The 25,599-nt window shown below is 39.4% G+C and overlaps 1 protein-coding gene across 4 annotated transcripts in view; it reads left to right on the top strand.

Annotated features, from left to right (window-relative positions):
- The window catches only part of LOC131896292 (cytochrome P450 2C25-like), a 41,405-nt gene that overhangs the window by 556 nt on the left and 15,250 nt on the right, over nt 1-25,599 (top strand). The window contains exons 2-6 of one of the 4 annotated variants that reach the window (XM_059246871.1): nt 1,291-1,453; nt 1,626-1,775; nt 7,852-8,012; nt 11,280-11,456; nt 19,366-19,507. In XM_059246871.1, the coding sequence (XP_059102854.1) occupies nt 1,291-1,453; nt 1,626-1,775; nt 7,852-8,012; nt 11,280-11,456; nt 19,366-19,507 (793 nt within the window). Of the gene's footprint in view, nt 1-1,290; nt 1,454-1,625; nt 1,780-7,851; nt 8,013-11,279; nt 11,457-19,365; nt 19,508-25,599 lie in introns of all 4 variants that reach the window. The other 3 variants (XM_059246879.1, XM_059246888.1, XM_059246896.1) reach the window with 3 other exon arrangements.

Below are 25,599 nucleotides of genomic sequence, written 5' to 3'. Positions count from 1 at the left end.
TTAAAAATAAAACAAAAAGCAGCCTTTTCCATTATTTTTGGTTGAAGGTCAATAGTGAGTAATATTTTATTCAATAACTCAGGTAGAACTTTAGACTTACATTTTTACTGAGGTTATCTATTTGATGCTGGACTCTAAAGAACTAACTGATCCCTAATTTACCTAAATACCAGTAGATAGAATAACACAAGAAATGAAAGAAAGAAGCCAAGCTTTCAGCATATGTGGTGATATTTATATCCAGTTTTAATTTTTGCAAAACCTAAGTCTTGGGCAAAGAATGCTGCCAGAGAAGGACCTGTTTTTCCAGGAAATATTGCATGCCTGTGGTGCAACTTCTGTGGTGCCCACTCTCTGTGTTTGTAGTAGCAGTTGCCAAATCTGGAATGTTCAACAGAATCATTTGTGATGACATACAAGTTTACATTTCAAAACTAAGTGGGCCTAGCTTTGTTGCTGTATTTCTGCATCATTTCATCTATTCCATTGGTCTACTTGTGTATTTTTTTTTGTGAGTAACAGACAGTATATATTACTATGGCTATATAATATAATTTGAGGTCAGGTATTGATATACCTCCAACAGTATTTTTACTCTTTAGGAGTGCCTTGACTATTCTTGGTTCTTTGTGGTCCCATATGCATTCTTCTATTGTTTTTCTAAACCTGTAAATATGGCATTAGAAGTTTGATGTACAGCATTAAATCTGTAAATAAAGAAGTATGTGTTTCCTAGTATGGGTGTTTTGTTCCTTGGTTTCTGTTTCTTCTCTGGTCTTCTGGCTGGAGTGGCCTGTGTTTGAGGAGAGGGTCTCCACACCTGTAGGCTGGACTTCTGTAGGTCACAGTGGAGTGGCCTCTGTTCAAACAGGGCGATTCTGCCTGAGTTGGGGGAGTGGGACATGGTAGATAGAATAGGAGGGGTGATTGTGGTAGGGTGGATAGACACTGAGGGAGTGAGGGCAGTCAGTATGCAGGTGGGTGGCCTACATGGAGTTCTGGTTGCCAGCTTCCTGCTGAATGTTTTAACGTGAAAATTTGTTGTAATACTTATATAACAACTACGTGAGCTCTGAGCCATTACAGGGTTCACTGTAAGCGATCAATAACTGATACTCTCCATAGTGTGATAAAAATAGGCTTCAGAATCATTTGAGGCTCAGTTTCGCCTGAATAAAAAAAATTAAAATACCGATAAAACACTGATAATACCAGTGTGAATGAGGTTGACTCCATGGAGATTAAAGTGACTTTTTTGTTTATATTTACACTTTTCTTTCCTATTTCCAGCTTTCAAAAGTCTATGGTCCTGTGTTCACCTTGTACTTGGGCAGGAAGCCCACTGTGGTGTTGCATGGGTATGAAGCAGTGAGGGAAGCTCTGATTGATCACGGGGAGGAGTTTGCTGGAAGAGGAAGCTTCCCAATGGCTGAAAGAATTAATAAAGGCCTTGGTAAGTAAGTGTACACATTCATGTGAGTGCTGCACAGTGTTTACAGTGGAAGTGAAGATAAAAGATGTGGATTTCTTCCTTAGGTACACTTTGGACCTCTCTGTTGTTTCCACCGATCAGATCTCTCATCTATTCCTAGAATCTATTTCTAGTGTTTTACCATTTCGTTTAGGCCTTGTTTTTAGCAATGGAAGCAGGTGGAAAGAGATAAGGCGCTTCTCACTCATGACTCTGCGGAATTTGGGCATGGGTAAAAGGACCATTGAGGACCGTGTTCAAGAGGAAGCACAGTGTCTTGTGGAGGAACTGAGGAAAACCAATGGTAAGTGTAGGTTTATGCATTTGTATCTTAGTCTAGGTATGTGTGTATGTCATGTTGATCATATTCTATGCTAAATTTTTCTTTGTTTTTAAACAGAGACAGTGAATATAGGTTTCATGTTAATTTTCTCCTGAGCTGCTTGACTATGCATTTCCCATTAGCACAAGTGTAATTTTTCTTTGTGGATCATTTCTGTGGATCACAGAATAAGTACTATTGATAATGGTGACAATGCCCAATCAGAGGATATTTGTTTTCATTTTCTTGGTTTACAGAGGTTTAACCAAATTAATTGAGCAGTGCAGGGTTTCTTGTAGGTCAATATTTATAAACCTGGGTAACAATGATGTGATTTACAGTTTTCATTTCTTTTTTTTTTCTTTTTCATTTTTCTTTGTTTAGAAATTTTCTACTCACTCTACATACTACAAACAGTTCCCACTTCCTCCCTCCTCCTACCCCCCAGCCCTCCCTCCCAAACCACCCCACATCCCCACATTCCCCAAATCAAGGTCTCCCATGGGGAGTCAGCAGAGGTTGGCATGCTGAGCCTAGGCAGGTCCAAGCCCTTCCCCCACTGCACCAAGGCTGAGCAAGGTGTCACACCACAGGCACTGGGCTCCCAAAAGCCTGCCCATGCACTGGGGACAGATCCTGATCCCCCTGCCTGGGTGTCCCCCAAACAGTTCAAGCCAAACAACCGTCTTCTGTATCCAGAGGGCCTAGTCCTGTCCCATGGGGGCTCCACAGCCATTAGTCTTGTGAATACTCAACTGTCATCATAGAGCCTTTGTCTGGTGACTGATGGAGGCAGATGCAGAGATCCACAGCCAGATACCCAGCTGGGCTCTGGGAATTCAATGGATGAGAGAGAGAAGGGATTCTGAGGGCGGGGGACATTGAGATCATGATGGGAAGACGTACAGAGATGAGCAGCCACACTAGTGGTTTTCATTTCTTAACTGAGTGTAATAGAATTTTCATCGATTATTGTGTCTACTATAGCATGTTATCAAAATTGTATTGCTATTTGTTTAAAATTTTTATTACTTTGTGACTCTTACACAATGTATTTTGATTGTGATCAGCTACCAACTCCTCTGAGATACACTTCCACTTTTCTCTACCCTACTTTGTGTTGTCTCTTTATTTTAATATCCACCAAACCTCCTTTGTGCTTGAAATATATGAACATTTTAGAAAATTTTTGTTAGTGCTTTCAGAATTTAGTACTTGTTTAAATTGAAATAGAATTACATAATTCCCCCTCTTTCTCCTTCTATCCCTTCCCAAATGCCCTCTCTTTTCCCTTCTCATGCCTTTCACAATCTCAAGTTGATAGTCTTTTTTTCTTTATTATTGTATCTATGTATATACATGTGCACATACATGTAAAAACTCTTAGGTACTCTTTGTTGTTGGATATAATACATATGATTTCAGGGATGACCACTCTGCACTTGGACAACCAATAAGAAAGCTTAAGCTTTGGAGAGGATAATTATCCTTACCCCAGGAGTCATTAGTTGTATGGAGTTCCCTGCTTTGGGGAAGGACTCTGTGAAAATTTTTCTTTCCACATTATCACATCTATTGATTTTGCCATTTTCCCTTTCTTGTTTTGCAATCATTTCTAGGACAGAAAGTTTAGTAGTAGACTTCTTGATATTCTGGTTCTTACAATCTTTCTGCCTCCTCTTCTGTGATGTTTCCTGAGTCACAGATGTAAGAGTTGTGATGTACTTGTATCTGTTGTGACTGAGATCCCCACAATCTATTGTCTGCTTTATATCCAACTGTGGCTCTAGGATGGACTCCCTTTGCTGTAGAAAGAGATCTCTTTAATAAGGGGAGGTACCTATACTTACCTATGCATACAAGGATATGACTTAGAATGTAGTAAAGAATTATGCTGGTCAAGCAAACCCTATAGTAGATACTTTTATAAGGCCCATCACCTCACTAGCCCCACAAAGTTGTCTCATTATTGAGCACATTCTTCTTCCCTCCTCTAATTCTTCCCAGATCTACCCACCTTTTCTTCCTGACTGTTTTTTTTATATAATTTTTTCCACAAAGGCCAATTTGTGCTGTTCAAATATTCTTGTATGTGTGACTTTCTACCAACTCATGGTTGATTTATCAGTGTCTATATTCTAAGAAAAACTTGACCCTTCCTTTTCCAGAAACTAATGATTGCCAATAACACCTATATTAGGGGTAGAACTTAACACTGACTCACCTTCTTTTGAGAGCTAAGTACTGTCAGCAGCTTCTTGACTGTTGGTGATTTTGTACCCACTTCTCTCCATACTGTGAATTGGTCTTGTTTAAACTTACATGGGTCTTGTGAATGTTGTCACAACTGTTTTAAATTGACTAGTGCTTATGTCTTGATGTGTTCAGGAGACACTGTTTCCTTTTAGTCACCCACCACCTCTGCCTTTTTCTGTCCCTTCTTCTGTAATGATCCTTCAGCCTTAGGAAACAGCAGTGAGATACAGATATCCTATTTATGGCTGAGCATTCCATAGTCTTTTTTGCTCTGTGCCTTGAGTAGCTATGGGTTTCTGTGTTAATCATCATCTACTGCAAATAGGAGCTTGGCTGATATGGGTTGAGAGATGCATTAATCCATAGATATTACTGTAATTTATTTGAAGTTGATTAATAGTATGCCAATTTAGCAGAGTGATAGTAGATTCTCCCTTAAAGTTGATGATATGTCTAGGCACAGCACCTTGACCTGAAATGGTGCCAAGTATGGGATTTATCTCATGAAACAGGATTAAACCAAAAATAATGTTGTTTGTAACTTCCATGGTGTTTATGCTCACTCTGGCACCAGTTGATATGTCTTGCCAGGCAAGTTGCTGTTGTTACTTGCAGAGTTTATGTCTGAGTGATATTGATCATTACTTTTCTCTTCTTGTAGCCCACATAGTACCTTCCAGCACTATGAGAGCTAGCCTGTATCAAAAATTTTAGAAATCTAAAATTAATAACTTAATGACACACCTTAAATCTTCAAACATAATGAATAAATAATACCATAAGAAGTTAGATAGGAAGAAGGCTGGGTATGGTGGTGCATGCTTTGAATCCTAGCACTCAGGAGTTAGACACAGGTAGATAACTGTGAGTTTGAGGTCAGACTGGTCTACATAATAAATTCCTGGATAGCCAGGGCTGTACTTTTCTCAAATCAAAACAATAACGAATAAGTAACAGGAGGAAATAATAAAAATCAATAATGAAATAAATTAACGATGCAAAAACAAACAAAAATGCAGAGAAGCTATGAAGAGCTGATTGTATGAAACGATTAACCAGATTTTTTAAAAGTTCAAATTTAACTGAGAGAGATGCACCAAATAGTTAAAACTGCAGATAAAGTGGGAGACATTACAACACACATGATCTCTCTGTGTAGTTCTGACTGTCCTGGAACTCACTCTATAGGCTAATCTGGCCTCAAACTTACAGAGTTCCATCTGTCTCTGACTCTTGAGTGCTGGAAAGGTGTGTGTCACTATTGTTTTAAAAAAAATGTTAAGCAGCACTGGTTAACATGCGGAAAGGTCATGAGGCATAAGCCACAACATGACCCAGTATCAGAGCTTTATTAGGAGAAAGGGCGAGGGGGAGGGGGAACAAAAGAACCACACCTGGGGAAGAAGCATATGCAGAGTGCAAAGAGAAAGAGAGAGTGGAGGGAGGAGAGAACAGAGAAGAGAGGAGTCTGTGTCTGGCATTTTAAGGATTCCCGTGCAGGTGGGCTTACAGAGCTACACCATGCATGCCCTGATTGCATGACTGTGCTGTGCGCATTTGTGCAATCACTCAGTGTACTGATGACATAAGACGAAGACCCCTTGCTTAGCTTCTGAACTGCGCATGTACGGTCATGCAGCTGGAGGAGTGGCCAAATCCTAACAGCAACCACTGCCTGTGTCAGGCAGCACCATGAGATCTGACATGCTCTCTTAGCCACCCCACGTATATAACACACACACACACACACACACACACACACACACACACACTCCCTTGAACACATGCACATAAATAATAAAATCTAGAGAAAGAAATTTCCTTATGAGTTTTTGACCTGTAATATCATACACATGTGTGATACACAAATTTTAAGCATTATATCAGCATAGTAATTTGATAATAGCGACTGGAAAATGTTTACAAAACTGAAAACCACACTTTTGCGCTAATATGCTGTGTAGAGTTTGATAGAACATAATCATAGTTTACTTCTTTTAAAAAATAAACATTATTGCCAATCATACTCCATATAGTCTGGGGCTTCATAAAGACATTTCATAGCAGTGTACCATGTACTTTGAACATGCTCACTTACTATCACCTTTCTGGCCACCCCATTCCCTTTTTTCTATTGCATACTCCCCCAGCCTTCTTTGTTATACTTAAAAAAGATCACTTATTTTTATTTTATGTGCATAAATGTGGCCTCTGGCAGTTGGATCAGGACTTATCCCCAGTACATGAACTGGCTTTTTGGAGCACGTTGCCTATGGTGGGATACCTTGCTCAGCCTTGATGCAGGTTGGGAGGGGCTTGGTCTTGACCCAACTTGGTATGCCAGCATGTGATGACTCCCCAAGGGAGGCCTTACCCCCTATGATGAGTGAATGAGCGGTGGTGTGAGGGGGAGATGAGGGATGGGGCAGGAGAAGGTGAGGCAGAGGGAACTGTGGTTGGTATGTAAAAATGAAAAAGAAAATTAAATAAGAAATATTTTTTAAAATGTTGGCTGGCCCTCCCTATAGAGAGACAGTTATGTAGCTTGATCTGCTTAAGGGGCCCCCTGGCAGTAGGATCAGAATCAATCCTTGGTGCATGAACAGGCTTTTTGGAGCCCACCACTTATGATGGGACACCTCACAAAGCATTGAGGCAGGGGTAGGGACTTGGACTTGCCTCTAGTAAATGTACCTACCCATGGGAGGTACATTCTTATATTTTTGGTTGTGAGCCTAGCCTTTAACGGCTGAGCCATCTCTCCAACCCTAGGGAGGTACATTCTTGTAGGAGGGAATAGGGTGGCTTGGGAGGGGGAGAATGGAAAAGCTGGAGGAGGGAGGAGGGGGATCCTTGATTGAAAAAAAAAATAAAAATTCTTAATTAAAAAAATGTTTGCCTGCACATCCATGTGTGCACCACTTGTGTGCCAGTTGCCACAGAAGTGAGAAAATTGTGTCAGACTCCCCTGGAACTGGGAATTACAGACTGTTATGAGCTACCAGGAGGATGCTCAGAACTTAACTTTGGTCCTCTAGAACAGCAGCAAGTTCTTTGACGGCAGAGCTATCTGTCTAGCACTGACTTTGTTATAATTTGTGTCTACTTTTCAAATACTGCATTTACTTCCTATGGAGCAAAATGCATTGTTTTAAATGATCAAATGAGAAAAGAGAAGTCTCTATTACAACACTCATGTTTCCCCCTCTTGGAATTTAACTGTACAATAAAATCTTTCCTTTTATTTAGTAATGTAAACAAATCCACATAGGAGTGGCTGCTCTTAAGATTATACATTATTGTCCTGTGAGGAGGAGGAATTCTCCCCATTTTTTCTTCTCACACCAGAACTCTTCTGCAGTGTTGCCATTTCCTCTTTCCTTGGATCAATACTCGTTTCCTTGGTTACTCATTGTGACTGCAGATCTTCCAGGTGTACACTCCTCTATTTAAATCCCAGTGTTGTATGACAATTAGGCATTCCAGTAAGGAACAATTCTCTTCTGAATACTGGAAATTTTAGGTTTATAAACCTTTTGTTTTCTTTCAAGTATCAGATAAAAGTGTAAAAATTTGTGTAACAGATTTGATCTGTTCTTATTTAAGTAGTGAGGTTGTGGCCAACTCATTTTTAAGATTAAAGTAATATGTTGATTCTATATATAGCAAATGGTTAGCTGTTAGTAAAATTGTAGATAAGATATGATTTAAAACTTCTAAGGATTCTTTACCTATTAACAGAAGCAAAATGTCTTCTTTGTATATTTTAATAGTATTTTTCTAATTGTTTCTAATTCTTCAGGCACACCCTGTGATCCCACATTCATCCTGAGCTGTGCTCCATGCAATGTCATCTGCTCCATTATTTTCCAGAATCGCTTTGATTATAAAGATCAGGATTTTCTTAACTTGATGGAAAGAATGAATGAGAATATCAGGATTCTGAGCTCCCCCTGGTTGCAGGTGAAGCAAGATCTTTTCCTTTTTAGAACATACATATAATCTTTCATTCTCATAGTTGAAATTCAATATAGACCAAGAAGTATGATGAGATGATACCATGGTTCTGAATAATATATTATGAAAGGAAAATCTGGAAGGCAGGTCTAAGCCATTTGCTATACAAACAGCAAAACTGAAAGGCAAATGCCAGGTTAGCTCAAGCCTGTTAGTTCCCTATCCATTGATTTTCCAACTATTGTCCACAGAACTGTTTGTATAAAGTATTATTGCACTTACATCTAGAAATGTGGTCAGTTGTTCACAGGATATTCTTCTATGCATAATTATCATCATCTTTTCTATTATTAAACATAACCTCATCATATTACCAGGCAGGAATATTTTCATTTATAAAAATATTTTCTTAAAAGAATAAGAACATTAATGGCAATGAAATCTGCCAGGAAACACTGAGTAGTTTCAGTGATTTGATGTGTCAGCTGGAATCCTAGTTGAGAAGATGAAAGCTAGAAATAAGAAGATGAGTGGTTTAATGCTGTGTGGCCCACCCATCTTCTCAGAGTTATTCCTAGGCTGAACTGGCATCTCCTGAACTATCCATAAAAAATGGCTGTGATCTGGACTGCCCAGTGCAACAAGGTTTCAGGCAGTTGGGCACTACTATGGTGAGTGTGATATGTATAGTGTGATATGGGAAAGAGAGAGATGGAATGGTTCATGTCATGTGGACAGAGGCACATCTGAAGAGATGAAAGCAGGGAGCAGTGGGCTGAGGTGGGTGACTTGATTGCTACCCAGGGCCAAGGTGATGTCTGGGCTTTTGATGCTTCCAAAAGTCCATGTCTGGGTTCATGTCCTTATTGCAGTCATAGTCTGTGTTGATGCCCATGGCTGTGATACCACTGATCCCCAAAAGAAAAGGGATCAGTGTACAGTTGGCCCTGCCCCCTCTACTTTCTACATCACTAGGGAGATCAGGACCTCTACCTCCTATGGCCAGCACAGTGGAGTTGATCTTTTTGACATGGGTAAGGTGAGCCAGCACCAAGAATGTGACATTGGCCATCTGACCCTGCCCCTCATCTGATATATGGTAGCATGCGCAGGGGAAAGATATTCCCCAAGTGCAGGTGGGAGAGCTGGCCCTGATATTATAAGAGTGGGAGAGCTGCCCTTGACCCCATCAGCTGCAGAACTCAGGAGAGCAGACTTTGCACTTTGCTTGGGCAGCAGAGTAGAGCCAACACTGTTGGCAGTGGTGTAGGTGAGTCAGCCCCTAAGTTGTGAGTGTGGGAGATAGTCAAGTTGTGGTGTGGTTGGGATAGAGATGCCCCCTTTACTCCTTGCAGCCTGAGGCAGATGAGGGCACTGACCCTCACCCTTATCATCTGCAGCACTCAGTTAAGCAGGCCGTACTCCTAGCCTGGGTAGCACAGTAGAGCTGACCCTGTTGGCAGAGGCATGAGTGAGCTGGCCCTGAGGGTGTGAGAATGGGATAGCTGGCCACACCTCCATCATCTGTCATGTGGTGGAGAGGGAAAGGGAAAAATGACCTCCCCTTGCCATCTGTGATGGGTGAGGGAGCTGACCCTAACCCTTACCAGCTTCAGCCCCTGAGAAAGTGAGCCCTGCACCTTGCCTGAGCAGTACAGCAGAGCTGACCTGCATGAACCTATTGAGGTAGGGAAGGATGTGCTGAGTGTGAACCAGCCCAGAGAATGTGAGCAAGAGTTTTGGGCCCTCCTCTCATCTGCCTTATGGTAGTATGGGTTGGGGAGAAATTCTCTCCTCCCCCTCACAGACTGTGGCAGGTGAGAGAGCTGTACCTGCCCTTCACCAGCTGTAGCATGCGAGAGTGGCCACTGCACCTTGACTGGGTAACACAGTAGATAGAGCAGGCCCTGATGGTGTAAGTGTGGGAGAGCCAACTCTGAGGGCATGAAAGCAGCTCATTGATATAAGGGGTGAACTAACTTGGGCTATGCCAGAGAGCTCACCTTGGTCCTGAGGATGATGGAGAACTGAAGGCCTGGCAAATATTGCATCTTCTCAGGCTCAGAAAAAGGGTTATGAGTTGGCCCAACCCAACATCCACCCCATCTGTGATCTGCTGAAGCATGTGGAGGGGCTAGTCCTGCAGACCCAGGGCTGCAAGATCTTTACAGCACAGGGCAGCAACAGGATATCCAAGAAGACTCTCATTGAGATATCAGTATTTATAGTGTAACAAAATACAGAGGCCTTTAGCCAGACCAATGATTATTTGCAGTGAACACTTGCAAGTAAAGATGTGTGGATAATAGGGGGTACTACATGACTCACTGTGTTACACTACAGCTTCCATGAGGAATTTTTCTTTTTTTTCTGTTAAATTTTATCTTATTTTATTGGGGGGGGGATGTAAGGGCAGAGGGTGGATGTGTGGGGATGAGGAGGTGTGTGAAATCAAGATGCATGGTATGAGGGACACAAAGAATAAATAAAATAAAGTTAAGAAAGAATGACTGTGATAATAGAGAAACACCTAAGGGCTATGGTACACATTTGCTTTCAAAGCCTCTTGGAGGCTCACCCACTTCTGAATACTCATTTCATGTCATAGGCTGGTATACAGGAGTTAAATATGTATGTGTGTGTTACTTTTATGCTATAAATAATTTGCCCAACTCTCTTCACTTCTGCCATCATATAAAAACTGTAAATGACAGTAATTTACATCATATATTTCATTTTTGGGAATAAATGGTATAAGCCTTCAGTGAATTTTCATAATTATGCTTTATACTAAAAAGGATTCATGAATGTGGGAACTTGATTATAATTCTTGATTTTGGGGCAGGAATTTCTCCCCCAAATCTCTCTACTATCACCTAGAATTGTTACATTCATGAAATAAACACCTGTTCCTTATGTTAGACACCATTTTTCATTCATGCCTGAATCTATAAACCAAAATTGGTCTTGATACATATTATAGAAATGTGTATTTCCTCATATCTGTTCATTTAAAAGGTTCTTTGGCCAGGGCTGGAGAGATGGATCAGTGGTTAAAGAGTATGCATTCTTCTTTCAAAGGACCTGAATCCAAATTTCAGCATCCATGTAAGGTGTCTCAAAACCACTAGCTTCAGGGGATCTGATAGCTTTGACATCCAAGGCACCCACACAAAAATGGCACACACAGTTATGCATGTATACACACACCACACACATGATCAAAAGTAAAACAATACATCCTAACAAAAAATTCTTGGTCTGATTTTGTAGGTCTGCAATAATTTCCCTTCACTAATTGACTATTGTCCAGGAAGTCATCAAAAATTTTTGAAAAATGTTGGTTGTAACAGAAGTTACATTTTGGAGAAAATAAATGAACACCAGGAATCACTGAATGTTGCAAACCCTCGAGATTTTATTGATTATTACCTGATTAAACAAGAGCAGGTAAAATGTTAATGTTAATTTATTTCACTGCTTCAACTATTTGTGGTTTATTGAACACTGAAATGTTTGTCAGAGATGATTTAAGTCAGCAGCATTTTAAAAACAATTTATTATGTGCTGGGATGTGCCATATGAATACTGATTACATAAAGGAAAGTTGTTAACTGGAGCACATTCCCTCTCTTCTTTAAAAAGTATTGCTGAGGAGGAAAACAATACAAAGGGAAGGTAAGATGGAAATAAATTCTAATCAGGTATAAAATAACCAACTATCACGGCAGTGTGAAAATTGGCATCATAAATGCACATAGTATAGCTAGATTTCTTGCATGTCAAGTGGATTAAAATTGATCTGGCCATAGTGTTTATTTTAAAATGATAGATATAGGAGTTAATTTCAGAAACACTGAGTAGTGTATGGAGAGGTATGTGGTGGGAAAGATTAGGTGTATAGAAGAATGAGGCTTTGAGTACAAGTTAAAGTGAATTTTCACCAAAAGGGGTTAAGGATTGGTATCTATTGGGTATCCTATCAGCATGATTTGCATTGGTATTGTGTAGTTTATTCAAAAGACAATTTTTCATTGAATTTCCTTGGGACTCAGTAAAAACCAGCTGCTGTAGATGTTTGGGTTTGGTTGTGGGCATGGATTCTACTCCACTGATCCTATATTGTCCTTTGCTAGCAGTCTACTACCCTGAGTTCTTCATTACTGCAACTGTGTAACAATACTTAATATCCTGGTATCTGAGTCCCCTAATGTTGCTGCTTTCTTTTGACAGATTATTTTGTGTACTTTGAACCTTTTAAATTCGTAAGATCTAGTTCACAAAGACCACTGAATGTAAAGTGATATCTCAGGGCTGTAACCGTGCTTCACTTACATTATGGTGGTACTTCATGTGATCACAAAACACTGCAACTACCACCTCCTTCTAGTTGGAAAGCATTCCATTACAATGAAAAAACACACCACGTCCTCTACTGACCATTCTTTTCCCTCCACACCATCTGTAGTAGTTGTGTGATTTCTGCATGTATAGATTGCCTATGATGAATGGGTCTTCTAAACTGACTCAGTATATGTGGCTTTAAATTTCTGCCTTGCAGTTGCATAAAATCTTGGATATTGATCTAAGTTCATCTTGTTCCAGTACTTTCTCATTTCTTTGAAGCAAACTTCGTTTCCATGTATTAATAGCACAGTGCACTTATTACAGAAGGATATTTGTGTTATTTCTACCTGTGGCTCTTCTAAGCCATATTGGACATGTTTGTTCATAGCTTATTTTTACTTCCCTTGTCTATATCCCTAGGACTGGGGTTTGTGAGTCAAATGAAATCTTCATTTCTGTTTTTCTTTTTTGAACAACTGCTAAACAAATTTCTCATTAATCCACTATTTCATATCTGTGTGATCCCTTATTTTCCAAATAGCTGCCAAAAGGTGTAATTTTGAAACTTTATTATTTACAGCAACCCAGTGAGTGTGAAGTTGTACCTCAGGGAAGATTTGATGGGTATTTTCTTTTTTGTTGTTTTTATTATTAAGAAATTTTCTGTTCATTTTGCACACCAACCACAGATCCCCCTCTCCTCCCTCTTCCCTCTCCCCACCTAGCCTTTGCCAACAACCCACCCCCCATTCCCACCTCCTCCAAGGCAAGGTCTCCCATAGGGAGTCAGCAGAGACTGGTACACTCAGTTGAGGCAGGACCAAGCCCCTCATAGCACTGGGCTCCAAAAAGCTACTCATGTACCAGGGATGGATCCTGATCCCACTGCCTGGGGGCCCCCTAACCAGTTCAAGCTAAACAACTGTCTGGACTCTCCAGAGGGCATAGACCAGTCCCCTGGGGGCTCCACAGCTATTAATCCATAGTTCATGAGTTTCCACTAGTTTGGCTGGCTGTCTCTGTACGTTTTCCCACCAAGATCTCAATGTCCATTGCTCATAGGATCCATCCTCTCTCTCGTTGATTGTTATCCTGGAGCTCGGCCTGGGGCTTGGCCATGGATCTCTGCATCTGATTCCATCAGTTACTGGTTGGAGGCTCTATAATGACAGTTAGGTTATTCCTTAATCTGACTACCGGAGTAGGCTGGTTCAGGCACCCTCTCAACTGTTGCTAGTAGTCTAAGGTTGGGTTATCCTTTTGGATTCCTGGGAACTTCCCCAGGACCCTGTTTCTCCCTATTCCCATGATGCCTTCATTTATCATGGTATCTCTTTCCTTGCTCTCCCACTCTGTCCCTGTTCCAGCTCAAACCTCTCATTCACTTATGTTCTCATGCCCAATCCCTTGCTCTCCATTACCCACACCCCATGCCCAGTTTGCTCATGTAGATCTCATCTATTTCTCCTTAACTGGACGATCCATGCATCCCTCTTGGTGTCTTTCTTGTTAGCTAGCTTCACTGGAGCTCTGTGTTGTAGTCTGGTTATCCTTTGCTTTATATATAGTATCCGCTTATGAGTGAGTACATACCATGTTTGTCCTTCTGAGTCTGGTTTACCTCACTCAGGATGATATTTTCTAGTTCTACCAATTTGCCTGCAAATTTCATGATATTTTTTTTTTTTATTACTGAGTAGTACTCCATTGTGTATATGTGCCACATTTTCTTTATCCATTCATCCGTTGAGGGGTATCTAGGTTGTTTCCAGGGTCTGGCTATTTTTTTAACAAGTAGTGATAGTGGACATCATTTTAGGTGCTGATTAGGCTTTCTGTGTCTTCAGAGAATTTTTATTCCAGTATTCTGCCTATTGGATTGTTTGCTGTGTAGAGTTATGGAATTGTGTATGTGTCCAGACACTAACCTCTCCATATAAATGGCATGAAAACATATTTCCATTCTGTAGGTTGTACTTTTCACATTCTTAATTATGTCCTGAACACTTTGGCATTTTTAATGGATAAAGTCTGATTTATCTGCATTTTTCGACCTTTTTTCTGAAATCTATGAGTTCAAACCATAGGGAACAAGGCTTATCCTTAGTTTACTCTTCCAGCATCCTTCTTTTCATGTAGTTATCCTGCTGTCATCACTTGCTGAAGTCTCTTCCTTTAGATGGAGCAGGCTTGGAACTCAGTTGTAAAAGTCTTGGCCATAGATGTTTAGGTTAACTCCTGGCTATCACAGTTCTACTGGTTTTGATGTTGATTTGTGTGTCAACACCTTACTACTTTCATTACTGTAGCTCTGCAATAAGGATTTTTCAACATTGTTTTATGTTTGATGCATTTGTTTTATTTTTTGCAATATTTTATTAATTCTTTGGGAATTTCCTATGATACAATTTGAACATAACCCCCAACTTTCATTAACCTCCTCTCCATCCTCTCATATTTTCTACCAAACTTTGTGATTTCTTTTTTCACTTTTTTCCTCATTGAGTCCAGTTTCTGTTGCTCGCCTAGCCTCAGGCCTGACATGTGATCAACCTACCAGGGGTCACATCACTGAAGGAAATTGACTCTCCCCTTCTCAGGGGCTAATCAGCTAGAGGTGGGATTTCATATTTCCTTTCCCTACTTTGTGCTAGGTTTTTATCTGGTGAAGTCCACCCACTATTTGTGTAGGCTGTTATAGTCACTTATGTTCATCTGTCCTTCTGTGTTCAGAAAACACTGCTTCCTTGATGTTATTGATCACTGATGGCTCTTACAACATTTCTGCCCATTCTTCCACAAAGATACTTAAACCTTCTAGGGAGGTGTGTTATGATTTAGGAGTGAGCATGTCACAATGCTTTATTCTCTGCACATTGAACAGTTGATTGTCTCTCTATTAATCTCCATTCCTGTAAGGAGAAGCTTCTCTGATGAAAAGTAAGACAGTTCTGGTCTATGAATATAGTAGGAATCACTTTAACACTATGCCCATTAGTCCATTAGACTAGTAGATTTTATTGCCATTCCTTAGCCCCTTTAACAGTGGTAGATATGAGTCCTAATCTAATGAAGTGGGCCTTAGATCCAATCAGAAATTAGCTGTTTGCTCCCATGACATTGGTGTAACTATTGCACTAGTGGCATGACTTACCAGGCCACGCACTGTGGTAACTTGCTGGTTCATATCTGTGTGAGACTGAGAGAACTTTTCTCCCCAGTGGCACACATGTCACATTCCAGCACCACAAATGCTAGCCAATAGGGATGAGGCGTCTAGATGAGTAGCAGCTTGATTTCTTCATGGTCTGTGACTCAAACATATAGTGTCATCAAACTAGGGGTTTACCATCAAGTTCTAGAGAGTAATCAAGAATATTGGCAATAACCTGTGATACTTAGGGATATATGTGACTCGATTGGCCAATAGCTCAAAAAGATGTCTGGTCCTAGGGTATGTATTTGATGTATATGCGTATGTATTTTTGAAGCTGTTATATTAGTAGTTTTCCATAAGTTTTTCAAAGGTCCTTTAGTGTAACTTCTCTCTCCTCATATTTCCTCTTTTACTTTACCAACTCATGCTCACACTTTTCATCTATGATTTTATTAATTTGGGTCTTTTCTCTTTTCTTTGGTTATTTTGGCTAAAAGTTTGCCAATCTTGTTAACAAAGTTTCTACTCTTGGCTTTTGTTTGTTTGTTTGTTTCTATTTCATTACTTTCAGTCTTGACTTCTGTTATCTCTTTCTGTCTAATATTTTGGGTGTCGTTTTTTTCTTCTTTTTCCTAGGCCTTCACATGCATTATTAAATTATTATTGTGCAAAGTCTCCAATTTTTATGTAGATCTTAGTGCTATAAATAGTCTTCATAGGAGTTTTTTCCTTGTGTCCCATAGACTCATATGTTTTCATTTTCATGCAAGTTTAGGAATGTTTCAATTTCCTTCTTTTTGTCTCTCTTAATCTCATTTCCATTTATTAGTGTACTGTTGAACTTCTATGAGTTTGTGTCCTTTCTCTCATTTTGATTGTTATTAATGTCTATCTTTATCTTTTTGTGTTCAGATAATATGCAGGATATAATTTTAATTTTCTGATATTCATCATGATTTGCATTGTGCATTATTATGTGGTCAATTGTGGAGAAAGTTCCATGGACTTCTGCAAAGAAATTATATTCTTTACTGCTTGGATGGAAGGTTCTGTGATATCTTTTAGGTCCATTTTTTTGATGATGTCATTTAGCTCCATATTTTTCTCTAGTTTTTGTCTGCATGACTTATCTATTGACAAAAGTGGTGTGTTTAAGCCACCTGCTAGTCAGTAAGTTGGGTCAGTCTATGATTTTATATTTAATAATGTTTGTCTTATGAGACTGGGTGCCCATGTGCTTGATGCATAAATGTTTAGAATTAACATCCTCGTGGTGGATATTTTTAGAATTAACATCCTCGTGATGGATAGTTATTTCATGAATACAGAATGTCCTTCCTCATCTGTTTAGATTAATTTCTTTTTTGAAGTTTTGGAACTCACACTTCTTGCAGTATCACTTGAATTTGAAAATTTGTTTTCCTATTAGAATTTATGTGCATATGAAAGTGATTCATTAGATTATTCTGAGGAATATTATTACCATTTTACCAATCTTTTGTCTTCTGATTCTTAGCCCCACAGTTGTTTTCCATCTCTTTGGATACTTTTTATTTCTTGTCACTAGCAGTGGTTTAAGTGTGTGCATCCTTCATGTCTTTGATTATGCATTCTTAGGTCTTTCACCCTTTTGCAGCTACTGTATATGTGATTATTGCCCTGATTTCATTTCACATTATTACTTTCTGCTGTAAAGAGTCATAACTGGACTTAATTTGCTGTCCTGAAATTGTACAATAATCATTTATTAGCTTTGATTGATTTTATCCAACTCTGGATTACACATGATTTTCTGCATATTTTATTACACTTCATAAATATCATTGTATTTTATCCTTTCTAATTTGGATTCCCTTATTTCATTTACTTGTTTAATTTTTTAGACTAAGATTTCTAATGTTTTTTGAAATAGTTCAAAAGTACATGCTCTTAGATTTTATTTCCATACTAAATTTAAAATAAATTTTTGGGGTTTTTGTAACACAGTATACCTTATAATTGTAATGTTCTTAGATGTTCTTTTTGGCACATACCTTTTCTTCTACCCATACTCTTTAAGTATTTATACCATGAAAGTTTGTATCCACAATTGTCAACTGTTTCCTGTGTCAATTGTAGTGACTATGTGCCCTTGTTTCTTTTTTTTTGTTGTTGTTGTTTTTTTTTTTTTTTTTTTTTTTTTTTTTTTTTTTTTCGAGACAGGGTTTCTCTGTGTAGCTTTGCGCCTTTCCTGGGACTCACTTGGTAGCCCAGGCTGGCTTCGAACTCACAGAGATCCGCCTGGCTCTGCCTCCCGAGTGCTGGTTTCTTTTGTTCTAATAATGTGTTATATTATGGTGACTGATTTTTTAAAAGTAACTATAGAATTTGGGGGTAATTACCACTTGGTCATAGTTTGTAGTCCTTAAAGTATTTTACACTGTACCATTTTCATATCTTTTTGTTATTCATTTTAAGCTCCCCCATAGTTTTAGATATTGCCCTGCAAAGAATAAATTCAAATAACTAACACAATCATGGATGCCATTTTCCATCTGGAAGGACACATAATACCACAATGAGATTTTATACTACAGTAGTAACAGTGGAACTTTTTCAAAGAAAACAAAACTGCTGGTGGATAATGTAATGAGAAGGACACTAAATATTACTTTGATAGGAGTGTCGATTATTACAGCAATTGTAGAAAACAATGTCAGGGGTCTCCTGGACTCTCTCTCTCTCTCTCTCTCTCTCTCTCTCTCTCTCTCTCTCTCTAATGGGACCCATGTACGTTACTTCTGAGCTTATATCCAAAGTATATCAGCATATGGAAAAGGCACCTGCACATTTGTGTTTGTTTCCTACTGTATTTCTCAGTCACTGAGATAATCAATCTAGAATCATCAATGGATAGATAGATGGATAAGAAATGTGGGGTATGCCGGGTGGTGGTGGCGCATGCCTTTAATCCTAGCACTCAGGAGGCAGAGCCAGGTGGATCTCTGTGAGTTCGAGGCCAGCCTGGGCTACCAAGTGAGTTCCAGGAAAAGGCGCAAAGCTACACAGAGAAACCCTGTCTCGAAAAACCAAAAAAAAAAAAAAAAAAAAAAAAAAAGAAATGTGGGGTAAACTGCAAGGATATGGTACTTTTTAAAAGTAAGAAGAAAGAAATCTAGTTATTAATATGCTAAGAAGTAATGGGTTTATTTAACTCAAGGACAAAGGATCTCATTACAGACCCATCTTAGTTTAATAGAGAATTTCCAGAGATAGAGTCAAATGTCCTCCACTGTTCTTCACCATATGGCCTTCATTTTTATATATGAATCTGCATATCTGAAGATTAGACATACCAAAATTCTTCTTCATATATTTTTATGGGAGAAAATAGATAATAAATAAAATGTTTCATTTATGTTTTTTAAGGCACAAAAGTACAAAACTGTATACACTTATGTGCAGATAATCATATCAGTGCAAAAGTTAGGCTAGTGAGGAATTAGGGTCAAAGCAAAAATTATAAAAATCTGTGGCATAGTCTTTGAAATTATATGTTAGTTTCTCCTCTACTCTATGTTCCAGGATTTTTGTTGGCAACAATATAAAACAAACATTTTGTAGCAGTCTCATTATAAAATAATTGCAAGTAAATAAAACATCATGTCAAATTAACTAGACCCCAAATCTATGCAACTCAATAAATTTCTATAGAGTTAGAACAACCATTTGGAAGATGAACTATGGAGTTTTACTTTAAATTTCACACTTTCAGTAACAAATATATGAACTGTATAAACTGTGCAAAACTGTAAAGCCATTGTAATCACATGTGCTGATAAATAATCTATAATTATTGCACCAAATTACTTTTAGGAAATCCACAGTCAACAATCGGAATTTACACTTGAGCATCTGGCAGCCACTGTGAGTGATCTGTTTGCAGCTGGGACAGAGACAACAAGCACAACACTGAGATATGCTATTCTGCTCCTTCTGAAGCACCCACATGTCACAGGTGAGGACTCAGGTGATGACCCATAGCAGGCCTATAAGATGCTGGAAAGACTCTGCTCGTGTCCTGTGTGGTATTCTTAGAGAAGTCTCAGTTCTTCACCTTCTGTGCCACTCACTGGCTCTAAAGAACAGCATGAATAAGAGAAACAGACTACAGGAAAAACAATGAAATTCTGGTCAGTGTGTGAGTGATCTGGAAGGTAAACTATGACATACGTAGCCTGGATATATTGTCTTGTGAATACATGTTCTTTTATTCTTAAAAGATATGTCTTCAGATCACCTAAAATCTTTTAGTTTCCTTTCCTCAATCTGATGAATCTAACTTTGGGTGGAGAAAAGAAAATTCACCTCACAGAAGCATAAGCAGAAAGTCTAGAATGTACTGAATCTGGCTGAGAAATGTGCATTCTGAGAAGTGTTCAAAATATTTAGATTCTCTAGAAACATTTTTCCATTAATGCAGAAAATGTAGATTAAGGAATTTTTTCACTTCAGAAGTCCATTTTTTTTAAACTTCTGTTAAACAATGATTTTTTTCAACTGTACCAATAGTTTTTTCTTTTACACTGTACTCTAAAACAGATCCAGTGGTCCAGCATGTATGAAACACACCTTCCCTCCTGTGCCCAATATATACTACATGATAAAAACACAAATGTGAATCAAAATTTTTATTTCTAGGCTAGGAAGAGATAACAATAAACAGCAAAGAAGGCTTCACCAATTTACTGAACCAATAGTATGAGGAATGAGAAAAATATAGATCAGGAAAGACGATGTTGAAACATAAATGTTAGATGAACATGCATGTAGTAAGACAAACAAGCTGTGGAGCTACATCTACAGACCAGCAAAGACTCCTATTCCAAATCAATAGAAGTTTAAGTAGAGAATAAAGTTGTGTACCAGATGCTGGCCTTCCTATTCCCATTCAGCAGTTGACCCTCCTTTCCAGGAAAATAAAATTCTTAAGGAAACTGAGTCTAATAAGCCCTTTACTCTAGACATTGGTGATTGACAGGGAATGAGCAATGCATAGGGATAATAGGGGAGGTCAGCAACATTTGAGTCCCAGAATTCTGGTTCTCAGAGCCCTTTCAGTGCCTTGTTCCATCAATGTGAGCAGCGAGGTCTATCCTCCATACAAAAGGAATAAATCAGCACTCCATATTTCACCACATTAATAGAAAATGTTTTTCACATATTAATAAGAATGGATTCAAAACATTCACCCAAGACACACACATGGAGTTTCAGGACTGAATAGAAGCATAAAACCCTTCAGGGAGATCCCCAAGTCTCATATAAACTATTCTCATTGAGCCTACACCAGAATTATCAAGATCAGCTGGTTTCTTATTATTTTATAAAATGAAAGCTCCAGGTTTGCTATAATTTTTGTCCAATTTTCCATTTCTTCATGAAATTTGTGAGAATGTTTGTGAGTAAAGTCACAGTTAGTCATGGACTCCTGGATTCTGAACTGCTCTTGTGTGAGGGTAAGAGTATCAGAGAGATTGCAGGGTACCAGGTCTGGGAAGCTCCCAATTCAACATTTACCATGCAGGTGCTGTAGGTGTTTAACAAAAAATGAAAGATGAAAGAGAAACAATTTATAGTCTAATGCTCCTTTTAGTTGAGTATATATTCCCAGCACTGAAAAATATTCACCTAAATTTCCTAAATCTAAGTCAAGAAATGGAAATTACAAACAAGTGAAAATGGCTTATGTTGCCACCAAAGGCCACCAGATGCCTGCATTCTGGGTCACCACCTATGGTCAATACAAACCCCTGTTGCAGTAGGACCATCCCTCACCAAGGAAGTGGGAGAGCTGGCTCTGCCCCTCCCCTGAGGGGAGTGGACCCAGCAGACCAGAGTGACCAACTTAGCTACCACCCAGGTACACATCCAGGGCTTTGAGGTGGCCCTCCCCAACATCTACCCCATCTATGACCTGCTGGAGTGTGTGACAAGAGTGGTCTTGTGGAACCGTAGCCACAGCATCCCCATGATTTGAAGCAACAGATGTTGTACCAGACAGAAGCCAGAGGCCTTGAACCTGACCAACAATGCAATACACAATGGACATTTGCAAGTAAAGCTGTTTGGACAAAAGGATATACTACCTGATATACAGCACCTTCTCATGCCACTAAGAAAAATGAAGAGGGGATGGAGAGTCGGGAAAGTCAGAGGATCAGTTTTTTTTTTAATTAATATTCTTATTTGTATTTTTTATTTTTATTTCTTATTTTTATTATTTCTTTTTAAGTTTTCCTTTGGGAGTATGAGTGGATATGGAGGGACTGGGAAATGAGTGGGTTTGAGGTGCATTATATGAAATTGATTCCCAAAGAATCAATAAATAATTACATTAAAAAACAAACAAATGAAAATGTATCCATTTATCAAGGGGACTGCTAATAATGGAAAATAACCATAATTTTCATGATAAAGAACAACATTTATGTAATTACAATTAATCTAACAGTGAATATTGGTATAAGAAAGTATTACAATCTAATCTGCTCTCTTTTCTCTTTTATTGAAAATGGATTTTTTTCACGTAATATGTCATGATTATGGTTTCCCCTCCCTTTACTCCTTCCTGTTCCTCCTCACCTCCTCTCACTCCAGATATCATTTTCTGCCTCTCATTAGAAAACAAGCATGCTTCTAAAAGTAACATATAATATAATACCATGCAATAAATACAATATGACACAACAAAAATAACACATCAGAATTGGACAAAACAAACAAAGGAAAAGAACACAAGAGAAGGCACAGGAAACAGAGAAACATTCATTTGCACATCAAAGAATCTCATAAAAACACTAAACTGGAAGCCATAATATATATGCAAAGACCTAGTGTAGACCTCTGCAGGCCCTATGCATGCTGCCTCAGTCTCTGTGAGTTCATATGTCCCTTGATTATTTTGATTTTATAGGGCCTTCTTTTCTTTTTTTTCTTTTTTTCTTTTGCAATACAATTCAGTTCTACATATCAGCCACAGATTCCTTTGTTCTCCCCTTCCTGCCCCCTTCACCTTCCCCCCAGCCCACCCCCCATTCCCACCTCCTCCAGGGCAAAGCCTCCCCCAAGGACTGAGATCAACCTGGTAGACTCAGTCCAGGCAGGTCCAGTCCCCTCCTCCCAGGCCCAGCCAAGCAATCCTGCATAGGCCCCAGATTTCAAACAGCCAACTCATGCAATGAGCACAAGACCCGGTCCTACTGCCTGGATGCCTCCCAATCAGATCAAGCCAATCAACTGTCTCACCCATTCAGAGGGCCTGATCTAGTTGGGGACCCCTCAGCCATTGGTTCATAGTTCATGTGTTTCCATTCGTTTGGCTATTTGTCCCTGTGCTTTATCCAACCTTGGTCTCAACAATTCTCATTCATATAAACCCTCCTCTTTATTGCTAATTGGACTCCCAGAGCTCCACCTGGGGCCTAGCCATGGATCTCTGCATCCAGGTCCTTGTTTTCTTAATATCCTCCATCCCCTCTCATTTCCACACTCAGCCTCCTATTCCACAGGTTTTCCTGATCCCTGAGGGGAGGGATATGATGGAGACATTCCAGTTAGTGTTATGTATTCCAAGGTCTCTTACTCTCTGCATAATGTCTGGTTGAGGGTCTTTGTATTTGTTGCTATCTGCTGAAAGATGAAGCTTCTCTAAGGATGGCTGAGCAAGACACTGATCTACAAGTATAGCAGAATGTTGTTAGGAGTCATTTTATTGCTATGTTTTTGTTTTTTTGTTCTGTTTTTAATGTTTTGTTTCAAAACAGAATATTTGATTTTAAAATAGGTCCCTGGGCTATCTAGTCTCCCATTATTGGCCCCCAAGCAGTTTCAGGAATGAATTTTATATCATGGACTGGGCCTTAAGTTAAATCAGTTCTTGGTTGGTTACTCCCACAAGTTTTATGCCACCATTCTCCTAGCATATCTTGCAGGCAAGAAACCATTTTTGATGAAAGGCTTTGTTGTTGGGTTGGGGTTTATGTTTCTCTTTTGACAGTATACATAGTACATTCCTGTGCCAAAGATGCTGGAACATAAGGGTGAAGGTTCTATGTAGGCATCAGCTTGACTTCTCCATGTTCACAGTGTTGTATAGGTGTTGCTTCAGCAATGGGGCTTTGCTATCAGTGTGTGGAGAGCAACCTTGTTTTGGCAATAGCCTGGGTTATTTAGAGATTTCCATGGAACTCCTTTGACCAACAACTCAATTAGATATAACCTAACCCTGGTACTGGAAGTTCTGTTTGTTGACAAGGGATGTTCAATTGGGTCTTTCTCCCCATTATTTGGCTATTATTTAGATTACCTTCATATATGTTTCATATATAAATGAAGTTTTTCTACTGTGTTAAGGTTCCATACTATCACTCAAATGGCCCAGAATTTTAGGTGTCTCACCCTGTATTCCCTCCATCATCCCTCTTCTCCCTCCTCACTCAAGCCTCCCCCAATATATCTATAAATATCTATTTTATCTCCCCTTCCTAATAACATCTATCTGCCCTCCATAGTTCCTTACTTTACATCTAACCTCTGTGGTTCTACAGATTGTAGCTTGGTTACCATTGATTTAACAGTTAATATCCACATATAAGTGAATCCATACCATATTTGTCTTTCTGGATCTGGTAATTTTTTCTAGTCCCATCATTTTACCTGAGAATTTCATGATTTTATTTTTTTCCTCTTTTTATTTTTTTAATTTATTTTTTATTAAGAGATTTTCTATTCATTTTACATATCAACCATGGATTCCCCTGTCCTCCCTCCTCCCACCCTCCAAACCCGCCTTTCCCTCCAACCCATCTCCCATTTCTGCCTGCTCCATGGCAAGTTCTGCCCTGGGGAGTCAGCAGAGCCTGATATAGTCAAATGAGGCAGGATCAAGACCCTCGTCCCTGAACCAAGGCTGAGTAAAGTGTCTCACCATAGGCTCTAGGTTCCAAACAGCCAGCTCATGCACTAGGGACAGGTCCCAGTCCCACTGCCTGGGAGCCCCCTAAACAGTTCAAGCTAAACAACTGTCTCACTTATCCAGAAGGTCTAGTCCAGTACCATGGGGGCTCCTCAGCTATTGGATCACAGTTCATGTGTTTCCACTAGTTTGGCTAGTTGTCTATTTACTTTTTCCAGTCATGATCTCCATATCTCTTGCTCATAGAATACCCCCTCTCTCTTGTCTACTGGACTCCTGGAGCTCAGCCTGGGAGCCAGCCATGGATCTCTGCATCTGCTTCCACCAGTCACTAGATGAGGGTTCTATGATGACAGGGTGTTCGCTCATCTGATCACCAGAGTAAGTCAGCTCAGGCACCCTCTCAACCACTGCCAGTAGTCTATAATGGAGTCATTATGGATTCCTGGGGACCTCTCTAGCACTCTGCTTCTTCCTATTCCAATGGTGTCTTCATTTATCACGGTGTCTCTTTCCTTGTTCTCCCACTCTGTTCCTAATCCAGCTAGGACCTCCCAGTCCCCTAAGCTCTATTTTCCCCCACCCTTGCCTTCCATTACACTCCTCACCCCCATTTTGCTCATGTAGATCTCATCAATTTCTCAGTTGCTGTGTGATCCCTGTGTCTTTCCTAAGGTTCTCTTTACTAGCTAGCCTCCCTGAAACTGTGTTGTATTCTGGTTATCCTTAGCTTCACATCTAGCATCCACTTATGAGTGAGTACATACCATGTTTGTCTTTCTGAGTCTGGGTTACCTCACTCAGGATGATATTTTCTAGTTCCATCCATTTGCCTGAAAACCTCATGGTGCCATTCTTTTTCTCTGCTGAGTAGTACTCTGTTGTGTATATGTACCAGATTTTCTTTATCTATTCTTCAGTTGCAGGACATCTAGGTTGTTTCCAGGTTCTGGCTATTACAAATAATGCTGCTATGAACATAGTTGAGCATATATCTTTGTGGTATGATTGAACATTCCTTGGATATATGCCCAAGAGTGGTATAGCTGGGTCTTGAGAAAGATTGTTTCTCAATTTTCTGAGAAAGCGCCATACTGATTTCCAAAGTGGCTGTACAAGTTTTCATTCCCACC

This window comes from Peromyscus eremicus, chromosome 1 (assembly GCF_949786415.1).
Source record: "Peromyscus eremicus chromosome 1, PerEre_H2_v1, whole genome shotgun sequence".
NCBI classification, from domain to species: Eukaryota; Metazoa; Chordata; class Mammalia; order Rodentia; family Cricetidae; genus Peromyscus; species Peromyscus eremicus.
The sequence above is the reverse complement of the archived record's forward strand: the minus strand, read 5'-3'. Positions and strand labels throughout refer to the sequence as shown.